The sequence below is a fragment of the Zerene cesonia genome, chromosome 5 (assembly GCF_012273895.1).
Source record: "Zerene cesonia ecotype Mississippi chromosome 5, Zerene_cesonia_1.1, whole genome shotgun sequence".
Taxonomy (NCBI): Eukaryota; Metazoa; Arthropoda; class Insecta; order Lepidoptera; family Pieridae; genus Zerene; species Zerene cesonia.
In genome coordinates this window covers 2,124,288-2,145,507 of record NC_052106.1, presented here as the reverse complement: position 1 = coordinate 2,145,507, position 21,220 = coordinate 2,124,288, and the positions used below count along the sequence as shown (strand labels likewise).

Genomic DNA, 21,220 nt, shown 5'->3' with positions numbered 1-21,220 from the left:
TCTCAGATCTACGTAAGTTCTGTATAGGTCCACAATAATTTTGGTATTCCGTTGCGCTTGATTCTTTAATGTTAATTGTTAATTCACATATATATGGCTTCTACAAAAGATTTTACATTGTAACGCTATAATACAATTAATCAAATACCAAAGTTTTACTTTTTAAGGATATTGGAAACTTGGTACATGTACAAATTTAAGAACATTGTATTATCTTAACAAACGCCAATTTGTTTATGGCAATTATAACATCGTACGTCATTCATTTTAGCATAGTTGACTATCAACATAACATTATGTATATACTACTCTTTGGCTGTCAATGTCACTTTAAAACGCGACGCTGCATATCGGCGCCTTCAGTATAGACAACAGTCGATACTTCGTAGAGTGCTTCTAGACAAGAGTATTACGCGTACCTTCGCGATACTTATATACCACAGAAAAGATAGATAATACAGATAAAAGACATATACGTTAAATATAGTCTAGTTAGTGGTTAAATTACGTTTTTGCGTTTGACGTAATATTTAGTACCGACAGCAAGAGTAGTGTTGACACCTTAGCCTGTTTCGGGCAGAATCTAGCCCGTCAATCTGGTTATTCAACCCGCTTTTAAACTCTAGCCCAAAACGTAAAAAAAAGTATTCGATTCAGTCGAATCGACTGTCATATAAGTGTACTGACGGGCTATTCCGATGCACGAAATTCTCTCGGATTTCTATCAAGCATAATATTTTGATTGTCGATCACCGGAGTAACTCATCCTAGTAGTGTAAAACCGGTTTAATAAATATTGAAAACCAAAAAACAGCACCATTTAAATTCTAAAATTTCCATTGGCAACACTGACTAGTTGTCTAATTACTAGCTGTACTCGACGCTCGTTAGTAGTCTGTTGTGTGGTACTGTCACTGTAGTATTATACTGCAGTCTGCACTTGACTACGTAGTTTGTATGATATTTTGCTATGAGCTGTCGTTATATCCTGACGTAGGTACTTGTTGTAAAACGCGCCATTTCAAATTTTAAACTGATTTTATTATATTTTCATTAACAATGAGTGGTGATATTATCAGTGCCAAAGCCCCAGTTAACATTGCCGTTATAAAGTATTGGGGAAAACGTGATGAGAAGTTATTGATTCCGTTAAATGATTCCGTTAGTGCTTCTTTTGATATGAACGTTATGTGCGCTAAAACTTCTGTCTGTGCTCGACCTGATTTCGTAGAAGACAAATTTTGGCTAAACGGTGTTGAACAATCTTTTAATAATCCAAGGCTTATTAACTGTTTACTGAAAATTAAGAATATAGCAGCCGAACAACAAAGTGTGGAGAAAGATTTTCTTAAATGGAAAGTTCATATTTGTTCTGAAAACAATTTCCCAACTGCAGCGGGTCTTGCATCTTCTGCCGCAGGATACGCGTGTTTAACTACTGCATTGGCCCAACTATACAAAATTAATACTGACTTAAGTGTAGTTGCACGCCTTGGTTCCGGAAGTGCAAGTAGAAGTATATATGGTGGATTTGTGCGTTGGTACTCCGGTACTAAACCCGATGGCAGTGATTCTGTATCTAAACAAGTGGTTGACGCACAGTACTGGTCAGAGATGAGAGTTTTAATTCTTGTTGTATCAGAGACTCAAAAACACATAAGCTCATTAGATGGAATGAAAATTACAGCCGAGACGTCGGAATTAATTAAGCATCGCGTAGCGGTTTCAGTGCCTTCACGCGTAGAAAAAATGTGTGCAGCTATAAAGCAAAAAGATTTTGCAACATTCGCAGAATTAACAATGAAGGACAGTAATGAGTTTCATGCAGTATGCCTTTCTGCATATCCACCATGTATTTATTTAACTGAAACTTCATACAGAATCATTGAAATCATTCATTTTTATAATAAAATGTGTGGTTCACCTAAAGTTGCATACACCTTTGATGCCGGTCCAAATGCATGCCTTTACCTACTTGAAGATGAAGTGCCTAGAGTGTTATCTTTGATCAATTATTTCTTCCCATCATCAAATAAAGATTTTGTAAAAGGTTTGCCCTGCCCAACATTGGAGAATGTAGATTTCTTGAAAAATTCAGAAAAAGACCCTATCGGCAACGATCTACTAAAATATGTTATTTACACAAAATTGGGTGATGGTCCAATAATTTTGAATGATGGTGATCACCTATTAAATGAGTGTGGAGAACCAATGTAGTCGTAATATATGTAGAAGTAATACTATCACGTTTTTATTATTTATTTATGGATGTAGGTACAATTTATAGACAATGGTATAATGAATGGGAAATAATTGTGTATATGAATATTGTTTTTTTATTGGGATTGGTGATTTGTAATCACGTTTTTAATCAGTATTTTAATTTGAATATATTTTTATACATATAATCGTCTTATTTATAAGCCACTGCTCCTCTCCATTTAGCTCATGCTCATATTAAATGCTACTTGCTAGTTTGTTACTATTTCATGCTATAACAAAATGAATATGTATCAACACAGTACCTATTAAAAAAAAGTGGTTGATGGATCCATTATATATTATACTTTATGTAATTCTATTTGCAGTACTTGATATATGTGAATGAATGAAGTGAAGTATAACTAGCTTTTCGCCCGTGTAGAATTCGCTAATATCGCGCGACATGGTAAGGAGTATTTTCTTGGCATTAAAAAGTATGGTTTGTTCTTTCTCACGTTTAGCTCCATCTTCATACGAAGTTTCATCAAAATCGGTTTGACAATAACGAACTTTCATCTTTCAACCCTTTTTTCGCGATAAAAAGTATCCTATCTCCTTTCCCAAGTTCAGTTCTACCTTCATCCAAATTTTATCAAAATCGGTTCAGCGGCTTAGGGGTGAAAGCGTAACAGACAGAGTTACTTTCGCATTTATTAGGGATTTATAAACTGAATGATTATAGTGCAGCAATATAATTTTTTATTGCAACCAAGTCGAGCTAGGTTCTATTGTAGATAAAATACCTACCATATTTTTTTTGTTTTTAATTATTTATGCGATTCAATTGATAATCAATTATGAGAATACCTAGTGCGTGTTCCTCCAGCAACAGTTTCTAACTGTATTGTTTTAGATGAATAATTATATTATATAGATATTGTCAAACAATGCTCTTTGGAACAAAAACTATTCAAAAAGAAATTGTAATCATGATATTATGAACTCACATATAAATTTCCAACAAAAAAAATAAATAGTAATGTATTTTATATCTATAGACATGCATCTCATAGCAGAAAAGAATTCCCTCATAATAGCTGCCACACATTGTATTTCTTATACAGAAATTTTATGCTTCGAGATAGGAATCAAAGAATATATAATCATTTAACCTTTTTATTTAAATAAAAAATATACACAACATTCCTTTTGAATGATATCTTACATCTAAACTTACGACAAGGAGATCACAATTAAAACGAAGATAAAATGGTAATTCCATTTATTTTTATACTTGTTATGCGTAGAAGACAAAAATAAATGAAATCAGAAGTTTATACACATTATCGTGTAGAGACTGAAACCTGCCAGACTCTGATGATGTTGTCGGTGTAACCGGCGAATAGAGTTTGACCGTCAGTAGACCACGCAAGAGAGAGACATTGAGGAGGATCAGACTTAGAGCGGTTCTCATTAATGATCTCTGGTTTGAGTTCTTCAACCATCTCCTTGCTTTCCAGGTCCTAGGAGAAAATAAAATAGAGGTTAAATCATTATTTTAAGATAACATAGGAGTTCTGTTTTTGTATCATTCATAAGATTTCTTACCCAGATTTTGATGGATGGTCCAAATGCAGCACAGAGCCAATATCTGTTTGGTGAGAAGCACAATGCTGTGATGATGTCATTGTGATCCAGGGTGTGAAGGTGCTTGCCATCATTCAGGTCCCAAAGCATGGCCTTCATGTCCTTGCCTCCAGAGGCACAAAGGGAACCATCTGGCGAGACTGTAACAGTGTTCAAGTATCCAGAGTGGCCAAGGTGGTTGATCTTCAACTTGCAGTTAGTCAGGTGCCATACCTATAAGAAATAACAATCATTTACTGAAAGTTCATGTTTACTTCACAAGGTAAAGAAATTTTACTCAAGGTGAAATTGACATAACTCAATTTGAATTTGTGTTAACACTTTAATGACCTAGCTTTATAACAATATAAAAAAATAAATAAATTCATCATAAATATGGGTTAGGTCAATAATAATGAATTATATTAAGTAGCATTAATACAGATTTATTATTAATAAAATATTTTTACTGATTACCAGCAACTTTGCAATGCGGCAGTCTACACAAATATTATACTACGAATTCTTTAATACATACAAAATATTCACAACACTTAGATGAAAAAGATTATTTGGAGCTTTTGACTTTTTTTGTACCTAAATTAGAATTTATAATTGCCTCAATCATCTATAGTAATGAAGGAGAATATTACTTGTTTCAAACAGAATTGATACTTTGATTGAGGAGGATTTCAACTTTTGTAAATTTGAGTTAATCTCAACTCAAGTGACTCGATGATTGCAGACACTGGCTTACCTTAACAGTACGGTCCCATCCAGCAGACACAATAATAGGGTTGGCATGGTTGGGGGAGAATCTGACGCAGGAAACCCAGTCACTGTGACCATCATCCTGGATGGTGTATTTGCACTCGGCAAGGGTGTTCCACAACTTGATGGTCTTGTCACGGGATCCAGAGACGATTTGACGGTTGTCCACTGAGAATGCCACAGAGAGCACATCCTAAATGGAGAAAAAAAAATATTAATAAACGAATAATGGTATTACATACTCTTGAAATACAGTGTATTTTTCTATGTACATAATTACACACATGCTAATTACTTACGCCTGCTACTATTCACATCTCACGAGCACACAGGCACAAATGCTTGGTAAAGCACTTTTTTCTTCTGCCTCGCATAGGCTCGAGACACTTAATCTTCTGCCTCGCAAAGGCTCAAGACACTTATCTTCTGCCGCGCATCGGCACTTAACCTAACAAATTATAAGTTCTGTCACACCTTAGTATGGTCTTCGAAACGCCTTGTCGTCTTGCCGACGGCAAGATCCCAAAGACGCAGGGTCTTGTCCCAAGAGCCGGAGAGAGCGTAGTTTCCATCACTTGATAGGACAACGTCCGAGATAAAGTGAGAGTGGCCGTAGAGACGCTTTTGTGGAATACCGTAGTTAGTTTCGTCCCTTGTCAGTTTCCATACAATGAGAGTTTTGTCTGAAAACAACGTAATATCTACATTAAAATGCTTCAATTAAACCTTAGTGCAATATGTTGTGCTGTGTTGATTCAGCCCCATATCCGCTTGCCGCTCATGAATCGCGTGGCAATGGTTTAATCATCATGATAACAAAGAGTAATTGAGAAATATAATGAAACTTATACTCAATAACAATTCAGGTGGTATATTTAATAAATTCAAATAGTTTTATTAACTTTCCATGAAGATCCGAATGGATGTTAAATATAATAAACACACTCTAAGACTTACCACGAGAAGATGACAGAATCATATCAGGACATTTAGGATTGGTGGCAATTTGCGTAACCCATCCATTGTGACCGCAGAGGGTGCCTCTTAATTTCAAAGTTTCAGTCATTTCTTCAGCTGGTTGAGGATCTCACTCAAGAACCAGCCGCAACTCGAGCAGTACGCGAAAAGAAAGACAAATCAATTTTTTAAAGACAGACTCACACCTAACAGATAATACACAAAGTCCATAGACAACAAAAACATAGATAACATAAAAAATATGTATCAATTGAGGCTATATTTTTAAAAAACTTCATTTATATACAGTATTTTTTTATTATTATTTACTGAAGCATCTGTTCTATTGCATTATTCTGAAAAAAAAAATTGTCCAAAAATGTAGACAATAATAACACAGTATGCAGTTTTTTATTATTGAAGTTTGATTTTGTCAAACCAATATCAATCATAATGACTTATCAATTTTTGTGATAATATTTCATAGTAGAGTAATAAAATTATATTCTATCGACACCCTGATTTAAGCGAAAAACGCACATAAAAAAATGGAGTTTTTTGTAAATTCATCTCAAGTAATTTTACCAAAAGTAGCATCATCGGACATATTAAAATGGAAAGTTAGTGATTTATCATTATTTTAAGTAATGATATTCAGTATTATTTCAAAATGTACAGGTATTTTAATAGAAATATTGAATGTACAGGTATTTAAATTATTTATTGAAAAATTTCTGAGAAATATAGTAAAAAACACAGTACATTTTTAAATTTAGGTTCACAAATACTTACAATAATGTGATTTTACAAAGGGAATAAAAAATCAATAAACACTTTTAGACCATGAATTGGTCAATAATCTTTATGAATCAAAGTTATGTTTCGAACGCAGCTGAATTAAGCGTCATAAGTAGTAGCAGTAAGGTCCGCTTGGAGGCGATTGTCGCTCTTTTTTGAACCAAATTGACGTCACGCAAGTAGTATCTACGCCATTTTGTAAGTGTCTACCAAAGTCAGTATTTCTAGACACAGTGTAAAATATAAAATTCGCATGGTTTTGTGTACATAAAATCGTTAAAAATATCTAAAAACTAAGTTAACGTCTTGGGCGTTAATTTCACAGACACAAAATATGGAGGACAAGGCGTCATTAAAGGAACTGGATCAGTGGATAGAACAGCTAAACGAATGCAAGCAATTGACAGAAAATCAAGTGAAAACGTTGTGCGATAAGGTAATTTTTATAAAATTTTGTTTTCACGATAAGATTCACCTTTGATAAATGTATAAAGTTGAATGTTTGATCGGTCAGAGGCCTACCTGTAGTTATATTGAATGATTCATGTACTTACATAGACTCTATCCGAGAACGCGTATGTATTGTATAGTGGTTAATCGTTATTGTAAGGTGATGGGTTGTAAGTTCTGTGGAAATAATTTTCATGTTGGTTATTTTACCCGGTTCATAGCAACTCGTATCCATCGGTATACCACACCCAGACATTTTAGATATCAGTTGATATTGGCCAATTTGAACAAGATATTTTTAGACTAGATACGGAAATGATGCTGACAATTGTTTTTATTATTTGATCCTGATCGTTTCATGTTAGTGTTTGTTTCTTATGTTATTACTGATCTGTATATTCAGAGAGTTCAACAAAATGATTTGCATCTATCTTGATGATGTATTTTAATGAAGCTCAATACTTACTCTGCTTTCTTTATGAAAAATATTGATATTATTATTTTTATTATTGTACACTATGCATATTTCTTACTAGAAATTTCAAGTGTACAACCAACAATATTTATTAGATTAAATAAATATAAAAAATAAACCATTGTAAAAAAGGTCAAATTGTATATAATTCCCAGAAATTTTATATCACTTTCCTTTTCTTTTAAATATTAATCATCTGTTATCATCCAAAAGATCCTGATTAAAATAACTCTTAACTTGTTATTGAGGTATCTTGTTATTTTCATTCCCACTAATAATTAGATAGTAAAAAAACTAAATTCTCTCAAAATGTAAGAGCTCATTATCTGATATCTTAAACAACATTATAATCAGAATTTTATCAAAACTATTTTAATCTATAGCCATTAAAACAAAAGCTCTTGTGTTGTGTTTGTCTTTATAGAACAACATTTTATGTGTGGCTTTGTTTGTGTGTGATACTTAAACTTGTGTGTTCATTTGCTTTGTATGATGGGAGGTAAGGTTAGGTTAATAACATGATTAATTTGATTTCTTGATCTAAATCAAGACTAGTAACTTGATTCATGTGAAGAAACAATACATTAAATATTACTTCTTGTAATTACTACCTATTTATCTATCTATCAATATTATTAATAGAACTTTAGAAGAATAAAGATATTCTCTATCTCAATCAATAAAAGCACAATTTTGTTTTTGTGTTTTCAACAGTAGTAGTTCAATATGTGTAAACATCATAATGCATACACATATAACATATCATTAGTTATACAAGATATTTAATTGCCTTTGAGCAATTTAATGTAAAAGTAGAAAAAAATTAATATTTAATGTCCCTTTTTCAAACTTGTTCACTTAGACATATTATAATAGATGCACTCACTCCAAGGTCACTGCCTCATTTCATTATTCATAGTTCAGTGACTTTCATTCATAGATTATCTTTTGAATATAACTTTATACTCAGTAACTAGTATTGAACATATATATTTATAGAAAACTCGAAATAATTTTTAACAAAAAAAAAACATGCTTTCGAAATAAACAGTTCTTAGATGAAGATTAAAATATACTCACTAGGGTATTGCCTTCTATAGTATTTCCTAATGTTAGTAAATAGTTTTGGCATGGTTGCTACATCTGAAAAGCATTTATTTATTAAATTGTATATCTATTGGACTAAGTTTATAAGCTGTATGCCTTTATTAAGCAACATAATAACAAATAGTATTTATTTTTTATATTTTTGAAATTTTAATCACATATTTACTTTTTGTATTATGGCGGATGCTTGTTGGGACACTGTAAAGTTTTAGAATAATGTACTATCTTATCATGATAATTCTAATCATGATTTCCATGATAAGTCTGTTTCTCATTTAGATAATTAAATTATAAAGATTAAGGCTCGGTTTACACTGGTGTGTAACATGAGAATCAGGGTCCTAATATGCACCGTTATCCCCGAATGCTTTTAAGCATTTGGGGGTACGCTACTAATAAACTACTGAATGGATTTTGATGAAATTTGTATATATTGTAGTAGGTAGCTGACTTCGGTGATGGGATACTTTTTAAATACTCCCTTGGGATAAATGCGTCTATTATACGTACATACATATTACTTACATTATAGACAGCACCTTGGTTGCCGATGTAACCTAACTAACATCTGCAGCTCCGTAATTAAAGCGGCTTTCAGTGCAGTTGCAGTCATAACCGAAGGTCTTCCTCTGGGGACTGAGCAAAAGCATTATAAATCCGTGAAATATGATATCGTACCAAGTATTTAAACGTTTTCGAAGCACGTAACGATTGCCGATGTTTCCATATATATAAGGAAATTGATTTTACGTGCATCTTCATTCCAAATTCCCTAACTGGCTCAGAATAACATTGAGTCCGTAAAGGCTATCTATCTCCTTCTTAATAGACTATACTATCTTGTCATAGACCTTAAATCGGCCTTTCCTGCACTTAGCATTTCTCGGGTTTTTATGTAAAAAAGGTTTTTGTAGTTGATTTCAATAGCTTCGGTATTGTTATCATCATGTTTTTTTTTTTGAAAGAATACGCGATGAATAGAGAAAAGATATATAAATATGTAAATTTAATTGCATATTTTTTGTTTAATACATTGATGTACATTTAAAACATTTATCTTACAATATAGGTACGTGTGGTCTTAATTATACCAAATTAAAAAAAAAACACCATAAATCATATGTTTATAAAGGTTTCATCGTTCTTTGGTATATGTCTAACAATGTTTAATAATGTAATACATTTTTTTGGTTCTGCTTCTTAGCCGTTGTGCAACTTGTGTGATGTAAATGTTACACAGTCCTTCATCCGATAAAATGCGTATTACAGTTTTATGTATGCGAAAGAGGTTTACATAACGTACATTATGAAGCTGAAATGACTATTTTACCTCTGAGGAACTCTTTTTTATAATTATTTTTAACCACAAATTAAAAAGTCTCCAAATTGTCAGAAGTATACAAGTCTACATAAACAGAATATTTTGCAGTAACACAGCTCTCAAATAAATAAAAAAATCATCAAAATCGGTCTACCCAGTCGAAAGTTCTGACGTAACAACACAAAAAAGAACAGTCGCACTGGCAACTTCCTCCTTTTTTTGAAGTCGGTTGAAAATAACATAGTATTAAAATAATATGAAAATAAATCTCATTGATTACATTTTTTTTTTGTTTCACGTACACAACACAGCTTTGTTGTTATTCTCAAATGTATATGTATATATATGTTTAAATATTTGGGAGATCAATCTAGAATAATCCGTCTATCAAGATGTCGTAGGTACATATTTTTGTCGTTTTGTAGTCCATCTCAATTCTACGCCATGTCAAGAATTCTTATGACCGTAAAAAACGTATTTTACTTCGTTAACTTCTGGAATGCCACCTGCTTTGTTCAAGGGCGTGTGTTTTTAAGCCAATAACCCCATTGATATATACAAAAACCCTAAATACTTTTAAATTCCCTCTGGAGTTATATTATTGTACATTATACTTTCTATGGTACATAAACCTCAACATATACTTTACTAGCTGCGCCCCGCGGTTTCACCCGTGTAAGTCCCTATCCCGTAGGAATATCGGTTGTATTCTATGTGTTATATGTGTTATTCCAGTTGTCCAGCTGTCTACGTACCAAATTTCATTGCAATCGGTTCAGTAGTTTTTGTGTGAAAGAGAAACAAACACACATACATCCTTACAAACTTTCGCATTTACAATATTAGTAGCATAGCATTTGCTGTTCGTTGCTAGGATGTGCCATATTTAAGTGAAGTCTCGTCTCTAATCTTTTACGTTTTTGGAATAACGTAACGCTAGGTAGCTTCCAAGCTCACACACTCATCTATAATGTATATTGTTATCAACCTCGCATCATTTTATATTTGTTTAGCAATACTCATATTGCACTAATTTTATGACCTTTTGCTCTAATTACAGTATCTAATTAAAATTCCCTCTATAGCAATTGGAAGTCGGATTTCCTGTCGGTAAACTTGCATAATCTGGGCTAGAATTTATTGTTGCTTTATCCTAGATGTGAAATTTCAATACGATATGTTTAATTCTGGCAGTGCTCTTTAACACGATAGTTTTTGGCATAATATTTTTAATATAGCTAGAGATATAGCTACGTTGCGAAGGTTCTCGTCAACTTATTATTTTTATCACAGCGGATATTGCAGATTGTCACATGTGTGTATTTGTCAACTGATGGCACAGAGTATCTCTTTTGTATAAATAGGTCCACCTCAAATATGTAATTATATATTACACTTCATTCATTTCTGAGCAGCTTGATATATTCGAAATTATTGAAAATTATATGTATTTAATTCTATTCGTATTTTCTCATGAGCATTATATTTAGGAATCTATAGGAACATTGAAACGGGAAATGGCAGGTTGCTCCGCTTTTTATTCTAGAAAACAAAGGAGACTGTAATAAAGCTCCCTCCCTTTTGAAACGCGCAGAATCAGCGAAAAGAACTCGAATAGGCCTTTAAATTCATTCCGTATTTGTGTGCCATATTTTTGGACCATTATTACTCGCCGGCTTGCGAGGCTGTGCTCTAGAAACCTAGCTAAAGTACACTTAGCAACAATACGTGGTCCTGTTTACAAGTGAGTTTTTGCTGCTTTGGATGTAGGGCTTTTCGCGAATCCTCGTAGTCTCTTACGCGGTTGCCCCACTTCGATAAAAAAGCCTGAAAAAATCCAAAGACACTTCGCTCTCAAATCGCTGGAGGTTAATAGTGTTATGTAAAAGTTATATCAATTACGTTCATCTGGTAGAACTGTTGCGGTAAAGGAAATCTTTATAAATAACCCCGCCCACATTTACATTGAACGACTGAAGGATGTGCCTGGGTCTAACGATCCCACTTGAGGAAATTGAAGCAGAGCGACTTTTACTTTTGTCACATATGAATGGACGAATGCATATTTATATGTAACTTTCTGTGTATAGAACACAGCAGTAGACATTGATTGAGCGATGCACATTTCTATTATTATATTTATTTCAATTGCGCTCGTGGATGCCCCCTTTGCGTCTACTTCGCTCCAACTCGACTGTGACGCGAGGGCTTGAATGAATCGCTGTGTAATATTAATCAAAAGATTTTACGCTTGATTACAGAACCGACCGTCTGATTAATTATTCTCGTATGTTCGTTCACCCCTTCACCACTTCTTTTTTCTTAGTAAAAATGTTTACACGTGAGACCTTCATACAAAATATACTACAAGTTCAAATATGAGCATATGAAAGTGAGATATTTTTCGCCGAGGGAGACCCTGAATATATAAATATTGTGCAACGCTTTGTTGTTTTAGTGATGACGTTAAAAACTACTCAAAGATTACAAACTTTATATCTCCGTACTTTTATAATTCATCAAACATAAAGCTTACCTTAACGACATGACCTTATGACTTCATAGCTTCATAGCATGCTGTATTAATTTACATATTTAATTTGTCGCGCTCTTAACTAAATAAAGAATGATATATGCTTGTAATAATTAGTTATCATATTATTAGATAGGTTTAAAATCAAGTAAGTAAAGTTGAACAGCGATTTTTACATGGCAAGGAATATTATATGGCATAAAAACGAACGTTTCATATGATCATAAATTCGAAGTAAAGTTATCGAAAAATAAAACGCACGGAAAAATAGTTACACTTGTATAGTAAAGGAACTTATGATAACATTAAGACGTTATTCTACTTTATAAAGAGTTCATTAACGAGAAAGTAATAACTTATTACAATAATTATCATGTTGTTGTATATTATATGCGTTCAAATATAAAACTTTATTTTTATGAATGTTTCGTCTCGAAAGTCCACTATCACTTATTGAAATATATATGCCATCGCTCCCTAACGCTTTGCGGTGTTGCAACATGTCTATATACCAACCATTCGATTTTCAGGCAAAAGAGATCCTAACAAAGGAGTCGAACGTCCAAGAGGTACAATGCCCGGTCACCGTGTGCGGGGACGTTCACGGGCAGTTCCACGATCTCATGGAGCTGTTCCGTATCGGCGGCCGGTCGCCCGACACCAACTATCTGTTCATGGGGGACTACGTTGATCGCGGCTACTACAGCGTCGAGACGGTCACTTTGCTCGTTGCACTTAAGGTACGTGATTACACAAACACACGCCCGAAGGCACGCACACACGTGCAATTACGCATAGACATAAAATGTAGACACAAACGCACGAACACACGCTCACAAGTTCATTCACCAGTTACTACGTTCTTTTTTACAAAAAAGAACACTTTTTTTAATCAATTGATTCAATTTTGGTATTTTTTTCAATTACCTCAGGTAACAGACATCGTATTGTACAGACAAATATTATGTATATATATTAGTATCTATTGAAAATGATTTGTCCTTTAATATATTTATAGTTATAGTTTCTTGACTATATTATCTTCTTAAAAGATGCTTATTTTAAAGATCGGTTACATTTAAAGGTATCATTTGTACATTGATATTTACTTCAATCAGCTATACATGAGACATTTTCCGACATATCGATGTTAATTGGTAGTGAAGCGCGACTAAAAGCAATAAACCTGTTGCCTGTAAATAGACGAGCACAAGTTTCTGATTGGCGTTTGGGACAATCATTTGTCGGTAGCAATTTAAAATCGTAAATAGTGTGCTGATGTTTTGTCATGTGTCGCTCGAGTAGCTATATTCCTGAAAGGATAAATCGACGAAGGTTTTTGAAATACGTTTTTAAAAAATTGATATATGCAGATTGTGTGCATCAGCTGCTAGACTCGATGCATAAGTAAATTTCGCTTTTTACGTAACATATTGGATTTTTAGATAGATTATTATACATTTTAAACTACGCTCTTTGTTTGTTACTTTTTAATTAATTTTTTGCTACCAGGTGTTTTAATGCGATTAAAACTATGCAGTGTTTCAATGCACAACGAAGTTCTGTTATAGGAACACAAACGAATACGCTCGGTTTTTCATCTCAAAATGCAATTATACTTGAGTTCAGTTGTTGCACAATTTTCAGGTACTTCAATATATTTGCTAACGATGAATTTTTGCGGTCGTAAAAGTTATATCATTAGTAAACTGAATATTTTCGTAAAAAATTAGTTCATTCCAACTATAGCGCAGTCAACGACGAACATTTTTAAGAATTAATTAATTCATGTATATGTGGTATTTTGTATGATGTTATAATACGATTTCATTTATTATAAAAATGAATATTTTAATTGATAAAAAATGTAATAATCATAAGAAAAAGTGAAGAGTTTATCTGTTTGTTTTAACGTGTTAAGCTCAGTAAATAATATATATACGTGATACCTGCATGCTAAAGGCATAACATATATCACAGACGAAGCCCAAGCAGTCCATTTAAAGTCGGCAATCCACGTGTAGAGGCGTAAGGTCTGCAATGGATTTTACTCCTCTCCAAATGTTCATGGTCGGTGGTAGCACTTGCCATCAGGCGTCTCACCAGCTCCATTGCCGACTGTGACATAAATAAACAACAGCATGTGTCGTATTTAAATAAATTGAGCCAAATACATTGCCATGATTAAGCCAATGGGTGTAATTAGTGTAATTTAAGTACGTTTCAGAGGGTAACGGTAAACTAGTTTAGTACATAATAAATATGTTGTATCTTAATTGCTCATACATTATAGTATTATAATTTAAATTGTCATGCGATACGCCTCGTGTGATAACAATTCACTTGACTCATTTTCGAATGGATTCATTGTGAAGGCATCCTTTATAATATGTATACCTACGTCACCTGTTTGTAATATTCGTCGAACGCGTTCTGACAGTAGAATGAGCGCATCTATTGTTGTGATTATTTCGGGTTCCTATAATCGTACCAGATTTGTTTATAATGGCCTAATTGATAGATGCCCGTTCGTACGAATTTTATTAAGCTTTTGTGAAAGCAACGTAGTTGCGGGTAGTTTTACGTAACTGTTCACATTTCGCGTATAATCTAAGTATACCATAGAGCTAAATGAAATGCAGACGCTAAGATACCAGTATTCCCGTATAACCATTCAATCCATAAATGGCTAATCATTGTAAAAACTTAGTTCGCATGTGAATATGTTTGCTACAGTATAATAACGTGTATGAAGGGTGCATTCGTCGAGATCGAGAGGTAAATTATATCGAATGACTGTACGAGTACATTGTAACAGAAGACACGCACTAATAAACTAAGAGAAATCCTAGCTTTATAAATCATTGACCGAAGTGTGAGCGCTTTCTAGGTGAGAGGACGCGTTGATAAGATTTGGACGTTAATATCGCTTATCATTAGGCTATTATCAGTCAGTTTGTTTTCATCAAATGTACCGTTGCTCATATCTATTTTTAATGTTTTGTATCAAATAATAACAGGGGAATCTCCGATTGTGCGAGATATTACAATTACTTATTTTCCTGTACTTAAAATTAATGATCTTGGTATACCTAGGTAAAATAATTAGGTTTTCTTTTTATTTTGAGAATCAAACGCTATTAGCGGACTATTATCAAAGAGGATCCAAATTATTTCCGCTTATTAATTCAAAATTTAATACACAATAAGTTAGGTAAATGAAACGATAGTATTCACTTTTACCAAAAATGGCGCATACTTTCCATTGGTATTTTTAAGAATTCTTGATTGACATCTAACCTTCGCGAGTGTGGTCACGCGACGATATAATAATATATTCTTCGGAAAGCATAAACTATGTCAGTTTGCAAGCGCTTAAATTTGTTCTTCGAAAATTCACATTTCTAGTAGAATTTTTCTGTTATTACTGTTATTTAATTATTTTAATATCAAGGTTTCTGATAACATTTTCGTATTGTTGGAAAGGCTACAAACTGACCTTGTTGTACCAGGCAGTCAAAAGTGCTGTAAAGTAAGTCAGTCTCCATACAAAGTTTACACTGTAATGGACCATTCAATAGCGGCGTCACATTGGAACTTTGTACTCTGATACAAATTATATAGTGTCATAGCTGTCCGACGGGACGTTACGGCATGACCTGTATTCCAAGTTCAATGTACGTCCCGTGATAACATTAGTGCGAATCAAATATAGCGTTAACAACACTTCTTGCTTTGAGCGGGCATGGCTGCTGCCAATAGAGTCTGCCATTATTTCGAAAGTGTTGTCTATCAATATTCTAGTCTATAAGGTTAATAACTACCGATGTGATAAAAGGTGATAGGTAGATATATAGCGTAATATGCGTATCCAGGCGTTGTGTGTGTATTTATATATAAATCAGGTGGACAGGTCTGCGTGGATTATATTTTATAGGTTGTTTAAATATGAATACTGTGTTTTTTATGTCGCTGAATTGCAGTTGAATTCAATAGACGAAATACTCAAATACATATTCCATTGTATAAAATTCAATTACATCATAGATTGGTTTTCGAATCAAGTATGTTGTATGCTTACAAAGAGCGCTCGTAGCTTATTTGTAGATACAGCTTATTAGTAAACGTTTTAAGTTAACAAGGCCCACCATACTGATTGCAAACAAAAGCATTTTTTTTTGGGTTGGTAATTATAACCTCTTCATTTTGTCAAGCGTCCGAACGGCGGTGGCTCTATCATGACGATCTTTTAGGAAGACCTGAAACACTAAAAGTGATAGCAATCAAAAACTAATCCCCATACGGAACAGTGACAATATACACGCCTGATTTAAGCGATATTCCAAGTTGATATTCTAAGCTACGAATCGATATAAGCAAATAACACATAAGTAGGTCATAACTGCAGACGTTTGACCTCAAAATCACAGCGATGAATACAAATGAATGAAATAATTAACGTACAATAATCGATCGAAATAAATCTTTCAGAGTTCGTGTTATTAAACTGCATAATTATATAAATATTCGTTAAGTGTGAATTGTGAACGTCTTGTGTGTTTCTACAATCTATAAAGCTATCGATAACTTTGAAATATCGGGCCATATTCAAAATTAACACACTCTGTTTATAACAGAATATAATGTTTGTATTTTACAAGTATTCTTATTTAATTATCACATGAACTAACTTAGTCAAGGTCGTTTAGCTAAACCGTGACTGCGATTAAATACATACATAAAAGTATTTAATATTTCACTGATAGTTATCAGAATTTTTATTGCTTTACGTTCATCGGAACTTCCTTTTTTGTTCCCGGTAAATGTGTCATGGCATATGCGTAATCAAATATTGGCACATAACACTACATTGGTATCACTCCACTCCGTAAACGTAGTATAGAATGAATGATGGCTTCACGTGCATAATGCATGTAAAACCGTTGGATTTTATTTATAGTACTACTAAATGTTAAACAAGTACCATATAATTGTATTTGCAGAAAATTGCAATTTATATAGTTCGTAAATATAAGAGTAATCAAATCACAAAACTGACGAATATAAAACGCTTTCAATCTATTTATTAATTATTACAATGATGCCTAAAATGTATTATTTGATCTTTATGTTCCTTATTTGTACGATCCCTAAGTTACAAATGTTATTATGATACAAACCTTATATTATGAACGATACTCTGTTACCATATTAAACATATGTACTGCTTCTCCCTGACCACCACATTGCCTGCCATTGCCATTTCCCTGGCAATGTGGTGCGTTGCGATAAGACAGCTCGCTGTGCCCTTCCATTTATATAAGTGTTTAATTTCCATGTTTCAATTCGCGCAATAAAGTATTTCACACGTAAACCCCCCTCTCCACCCTTGCAGGTCAGATACCGCGAGAGAATAACGATCCTCCGCGGCAACCACGAGTCGCGCCAGATCACGCAAGTGTACGGCTTCTACGACGAGTGCCTCCGCAAGTACGGCAACGCGTCCGTGTGGAGGCACTTCACCGATCTGTTCGACTTCCTGCCGCTGACCGCGCTGGTCGACGGGCAGATATTCTGCCTGCACGGCGGCCTCAGCCCGTCCATCGACACGCTGGACCACATCCGCGCGCTCGACCGCGTGCAGGAGGTGCCGCACGAGGGGCCCATGTGCGACCTGCTCTGGAGCGACCCCGACGATAGGTGAGTTGGGGGGGATTGCTTACACATTACACCGGGACCAAAAAATACATATATGCTTGAAAAATATATACAATACTTTTTACTTTTAATTACTTAGTAGCTTTTGCCAGGGAGATCGGAGTAGTTTAATACATGTTATTATACACATTTACCTACGCTTTGGCACGAATTGGGCCAGCTCGCACCGGGGAAGTACCACACCCCCACAGAAGACCGGCATGAAATAGCATACTGCTGTGTTTCGTTCGGTGAGTGGGGGAGCCGGAGCCCCATATCCTTTTCCTTACCTTTTCCTTTTTTCCTCTCGTCAATCCTTTCTTAATCCTTCCCGATTTTAAGTCAGCAATCCATTTGTAGAGAGTGTAAGGTCTACACGACCTTACACCTCTCCAAATGATCATGAGCGGTGGTAGCGCTTTCCATTACCAGACCCACCTGCTCCATATACTATGTAGTGATAAATCTTAAATTGAGAAAAAGAAGTGTGTTAAATTTTATAATGTTCGGGGGATTTATCTAATGAATAGTAGATTTATCTAATGAATAGTAAGAAGTAAGATTTCGCTTTAAGCTTACATTGATTGAGCATATTTAAGTTTGCACAAGTAAATTGAATTAAGCGTTTATATTGAAATTACATACAAATGACGAAATCAATGTAAATTGTTGAGTGTGGTGATGAAAAATATAAAGCTGAAAGATATCTTGAGACCTGCATGTCGATCGCATAATATGATACAACACATGCTAATTTTTGCAAAACTAAAGCAATTACCACTTATCTCCATACATATGCTAATTTCAATGTCGTCTTGTGTATACGACTTCAGGTTAACAAAAAGCGCTCCCTATTCAACCGACTCTCAAAAAGGAGGTGATTATCAATTTAATTGTATATTTTTCTTTGTCACCTCAGTACCTTCAAATGGGTTTGGTTGATTCTTTTTTATTTGAAAACTGGTGTCTCCCGTGTGGTTCCATTTATATTTGATCTAGTTCTGACAATTTGAAGGCGTTTTTTTTTTCGTTATAAATAATTATTTATAGTCGAATAGATACTTTACTGTCGTATCGTTTTATTCCAAGATGAACGAATTTAAATATTTGCTTTATCATTCAATATAGCATTCATATCCAATCTCAATAATATTGCATATGAGAACCATCGAATTGCATCAATCAACCGCATATAGAGAATTGTTTAACATTATCACGATATTTCCAACGTTCGATCCAATAAATGGAAATCTGATAAAACTGCAACACGTTACCATCTATATTGCACTGTCTAAATCTGTCCCACATTCAGTTATCGACGGAAATAGCTGTCCACTATCGATTTTATTTGTCTACGTTAATAATATTGTAAATGCTCTTACATAGTGGATACCATTGTCCAATATCATTAGGTATAATGTAATGATTTATCTGAAACCCGTATCTAAATATGAATCATACTACTAATTGAATGACGTTCGCTAATTTTGGGAGATTCACTTTAACATATTACAAACCACATATAAACATACACACATTCAAACTTATGTATCGAATGAGTTGTTTGATGTCTATTGTTCCAGCGCTTGTTCAAAATAAACATTGAAAGTACATAAATAATCATTCATCTTAGCTTAATTAATCTTTACAATGCGCCTTGACTTCATTTTTTTTCAGCGTTAGAATTTTCATTTTTTGGGAATGTCGGTACAATGTTTAATGGAATGAAAGATTATACAAATCGCATTCGAGTAACGCGTTTGGTTGTTTTATTTATGAACGAAGCTACTCGTAAATTCAACAAAAAATATGGAACTGATATTTATACTTTTGATGTGGGTGAATACATATAAGCCAAGTTTCCCATGCTAATATTTGTATGATAAATATTAATGCATGATTCCGCTATTTGGTTGGACACGTACGTGGTAAAAACGTGTTCTCGACTACTTAGTTTATAGAATCCATAACTTAAATTTGTATGCACTTTTTTATAGAATCGGGCTATAATTTGAATGTTAGGGTATATATTTGTTTGTTTTTTAAATTGTGGCTAATGTGACATGCGACCTACCACAAATAATTCGCATATTATGATTATGTGACTTATATAAAAATATTATATAGTCAGAGTAGATCATTAAACATTAAGCTATAATTGACACTTTATGTAATACCTCCTTTCATCGTTATTGTAACTACCGTTTTAATATGCAAATAAAAACTGGCCCTCATTAGCATAGAAATGAAAGACGTAAGAAAGAAAATAAATTTATTTATTATTCCTAAGAATGAAAAAACAATAATTTAAAGAATAAAAGGTGATCCACTCAGTGTATGAGAGTCCGAGTCTAAATGAGTATGATTTGTAATTTTGATGCAATTTTCAGACGATACAATCATTTGTGGGGGAGCCGGAGGCCCATATCCTTTTCCTTACCCTTCCTAGTCCTTGCCTTCCGTCAATCCATACTTAATCCCTTTCTTATTTAGTCGGCATTCCATTTGTAGAGGCGTTAAGTCTGCAATCGACTTGACGCCTCTCCAAATGTTCATGGGCGGTCGTAACGATTACCGTCAGGCGACATAAAAAAAAACTAATGTAATTTAGAAATTAAAAGACTTTTTAACGTAATTTAAATGAGATTTTTTCCTAATATTTATTAAACCGACGTTTCGAACACTTCACTAAGATGTTACATGCCTCGAAGGTCATACAAAAACATGTTATAATGTTCGACGTCCACAGAGGCGGATGGGGCATATCGCCGCGCGGCGCCGGCTACACGTTCGGGCAGGACATCTCGGAGACGTTCAACCACAGCAACGGGCTGACGCTGGTGTCGCGCGCCCACCAGCTCGTCATGGAGGGCTACAACTGGTGCCACGATCGCAACGTCGTCACCATATTCTCCGCGCCCAACTATTGCTATAGGTGACGTGCTTGCTGCTCAAATTGATTATGATTTTATTTGTCTTTTGTAGTGGGCTCTAATATGGAAGATAATTTAACGACCCATAGTATAATTTCGTTGTTTTTTGATATTGAACTATCCTTTTTTTTCAAACTGTTCAAAAAGCATCTCATATGTTTGTAATATGACACTCCAGTTAAGTATATTGGTGTGACAGTTATCTAAATATATGAACACAATATATTATGTATGGTATTAGTGAGTTGAGTAATAAGGTTATATTATATATAATTATAGTCTAAGATCCGGCCGCGTGATTTATACGTTCATATGTTTGATTAATAATATATAATTTTTATCAATATTTA

General features: G+C 34.0%; 3 protein-coding genes across 5 annotated transcripts in view; 2 read left to right on the top strand and 1 right to left on the bottom strand.

Moving 5' to 3' along the window:
• Window positions 1-928: 928 nt before the first annotated feature.
• On the top strand, window positions 929-2,405 carry LOC119839974 (diphosphomevalonate decarboxylase). The gene has a single exon (XM_038366444.1). It carries the CDS (start codon window positions 1,060-1,062, stop codon window positions 2,215-2,217), a length of 1,158 nt encoding a protein of 385 aa, XP_038222372.1. The 5' UTR covers window positions 929-1,059; the 3' UTR covers window positions 2,218-2,405.
• Window positions 2,406-3,469: 1,064 nt separating this feature from the next.
• LOC119839921 (guanine nucleotide-binding protein subunit beta-like protein) lies at window positions 3,470-5,727 on the bottom strand. The gene is made up of 5 exons (XM_038366367.1): window positions 5,557-5,727; window positions 5,074-5,282; window positions 4,586-4,792; window positions 3,811-4,062; window positions 3,470-3,725 (listed from the first exon to the last, which is right to left on the bottom strand). Exons 1-5 carry the CDS (start codon window positions 5,663-5,665, stop codon window positions 3,546-3,548), a joined length of 957 nt encoding a protein of 318 aa, XP_038222295.1. The 5' UTR covers window positions 5,666-5,727; the 3' UTR covers window positions 3,470-3,545.
• A 740-nt stretch (window positions 5,728-6,467) lies between these two features.
• LOC119839922 (serine/threonine-protein phosphatase 2A catalytic subunit beta isoform) overlaps window positions 6,468-21,220 on the top strand; it is a 20,572-nt gene continuing 5,819 nt past the window's right edge. For 2 of the 3 annotated variants that reach the window (XM_038366370.1, XM_038366368.1), the window contains exons 1-4: window positions 6,559-6,790; window positions 12,771-12,980; window positions 17,636-17,940; window positions 20,687-20,872. In XM_038366370.1, the coding sequence (XP_038222298.1) occupies window positions 6,689-6,790; window positions 12,771-12,980; window positions 17,636-17,940; window positions 20,687-20,872 (803 nt within the window). In that variant the 5' untranslated portion in view covers window positions 6,559-6,688. The other variant, XM_038366369.1, reaches the window with a different exon arrangement.

What these genes read in the sequence shown, in the direction of transcription:
- LOC119839974 (XM_038366444.1), top strand. Translation starts at nt 1,060, where the DNA reads ATGAGTGGTGATATTATCAGTGCCAAAGCCCCAGTTAACATTGCCGTT.
- LOC119839921 (XM_038366367.1), bottom strand. Translation starts at nt 5,665, where the DNA reads ATGACTGAAACTTTGAAATTAAGAGGCACCCTCTGCGGTCACAATGGA. An exon ending in GTTTCGAAGACCATACTAAG is followed by an intron (nt 4,793 to 5,073) that starts GTGTGACAGAAC and finishes TTCTCCATTTAG; the next exon opens with GATGTGCTCTCTGTGGCATT. An exon ending in GATGGGACCGTACTGTTAAG is followed by an intron (nt 4,063 to 4,585) that starts GTAAGCCAGTGT and finishes TATTTCTTATAG; the next exon opens with GTATGGCACCTGACTAACTG.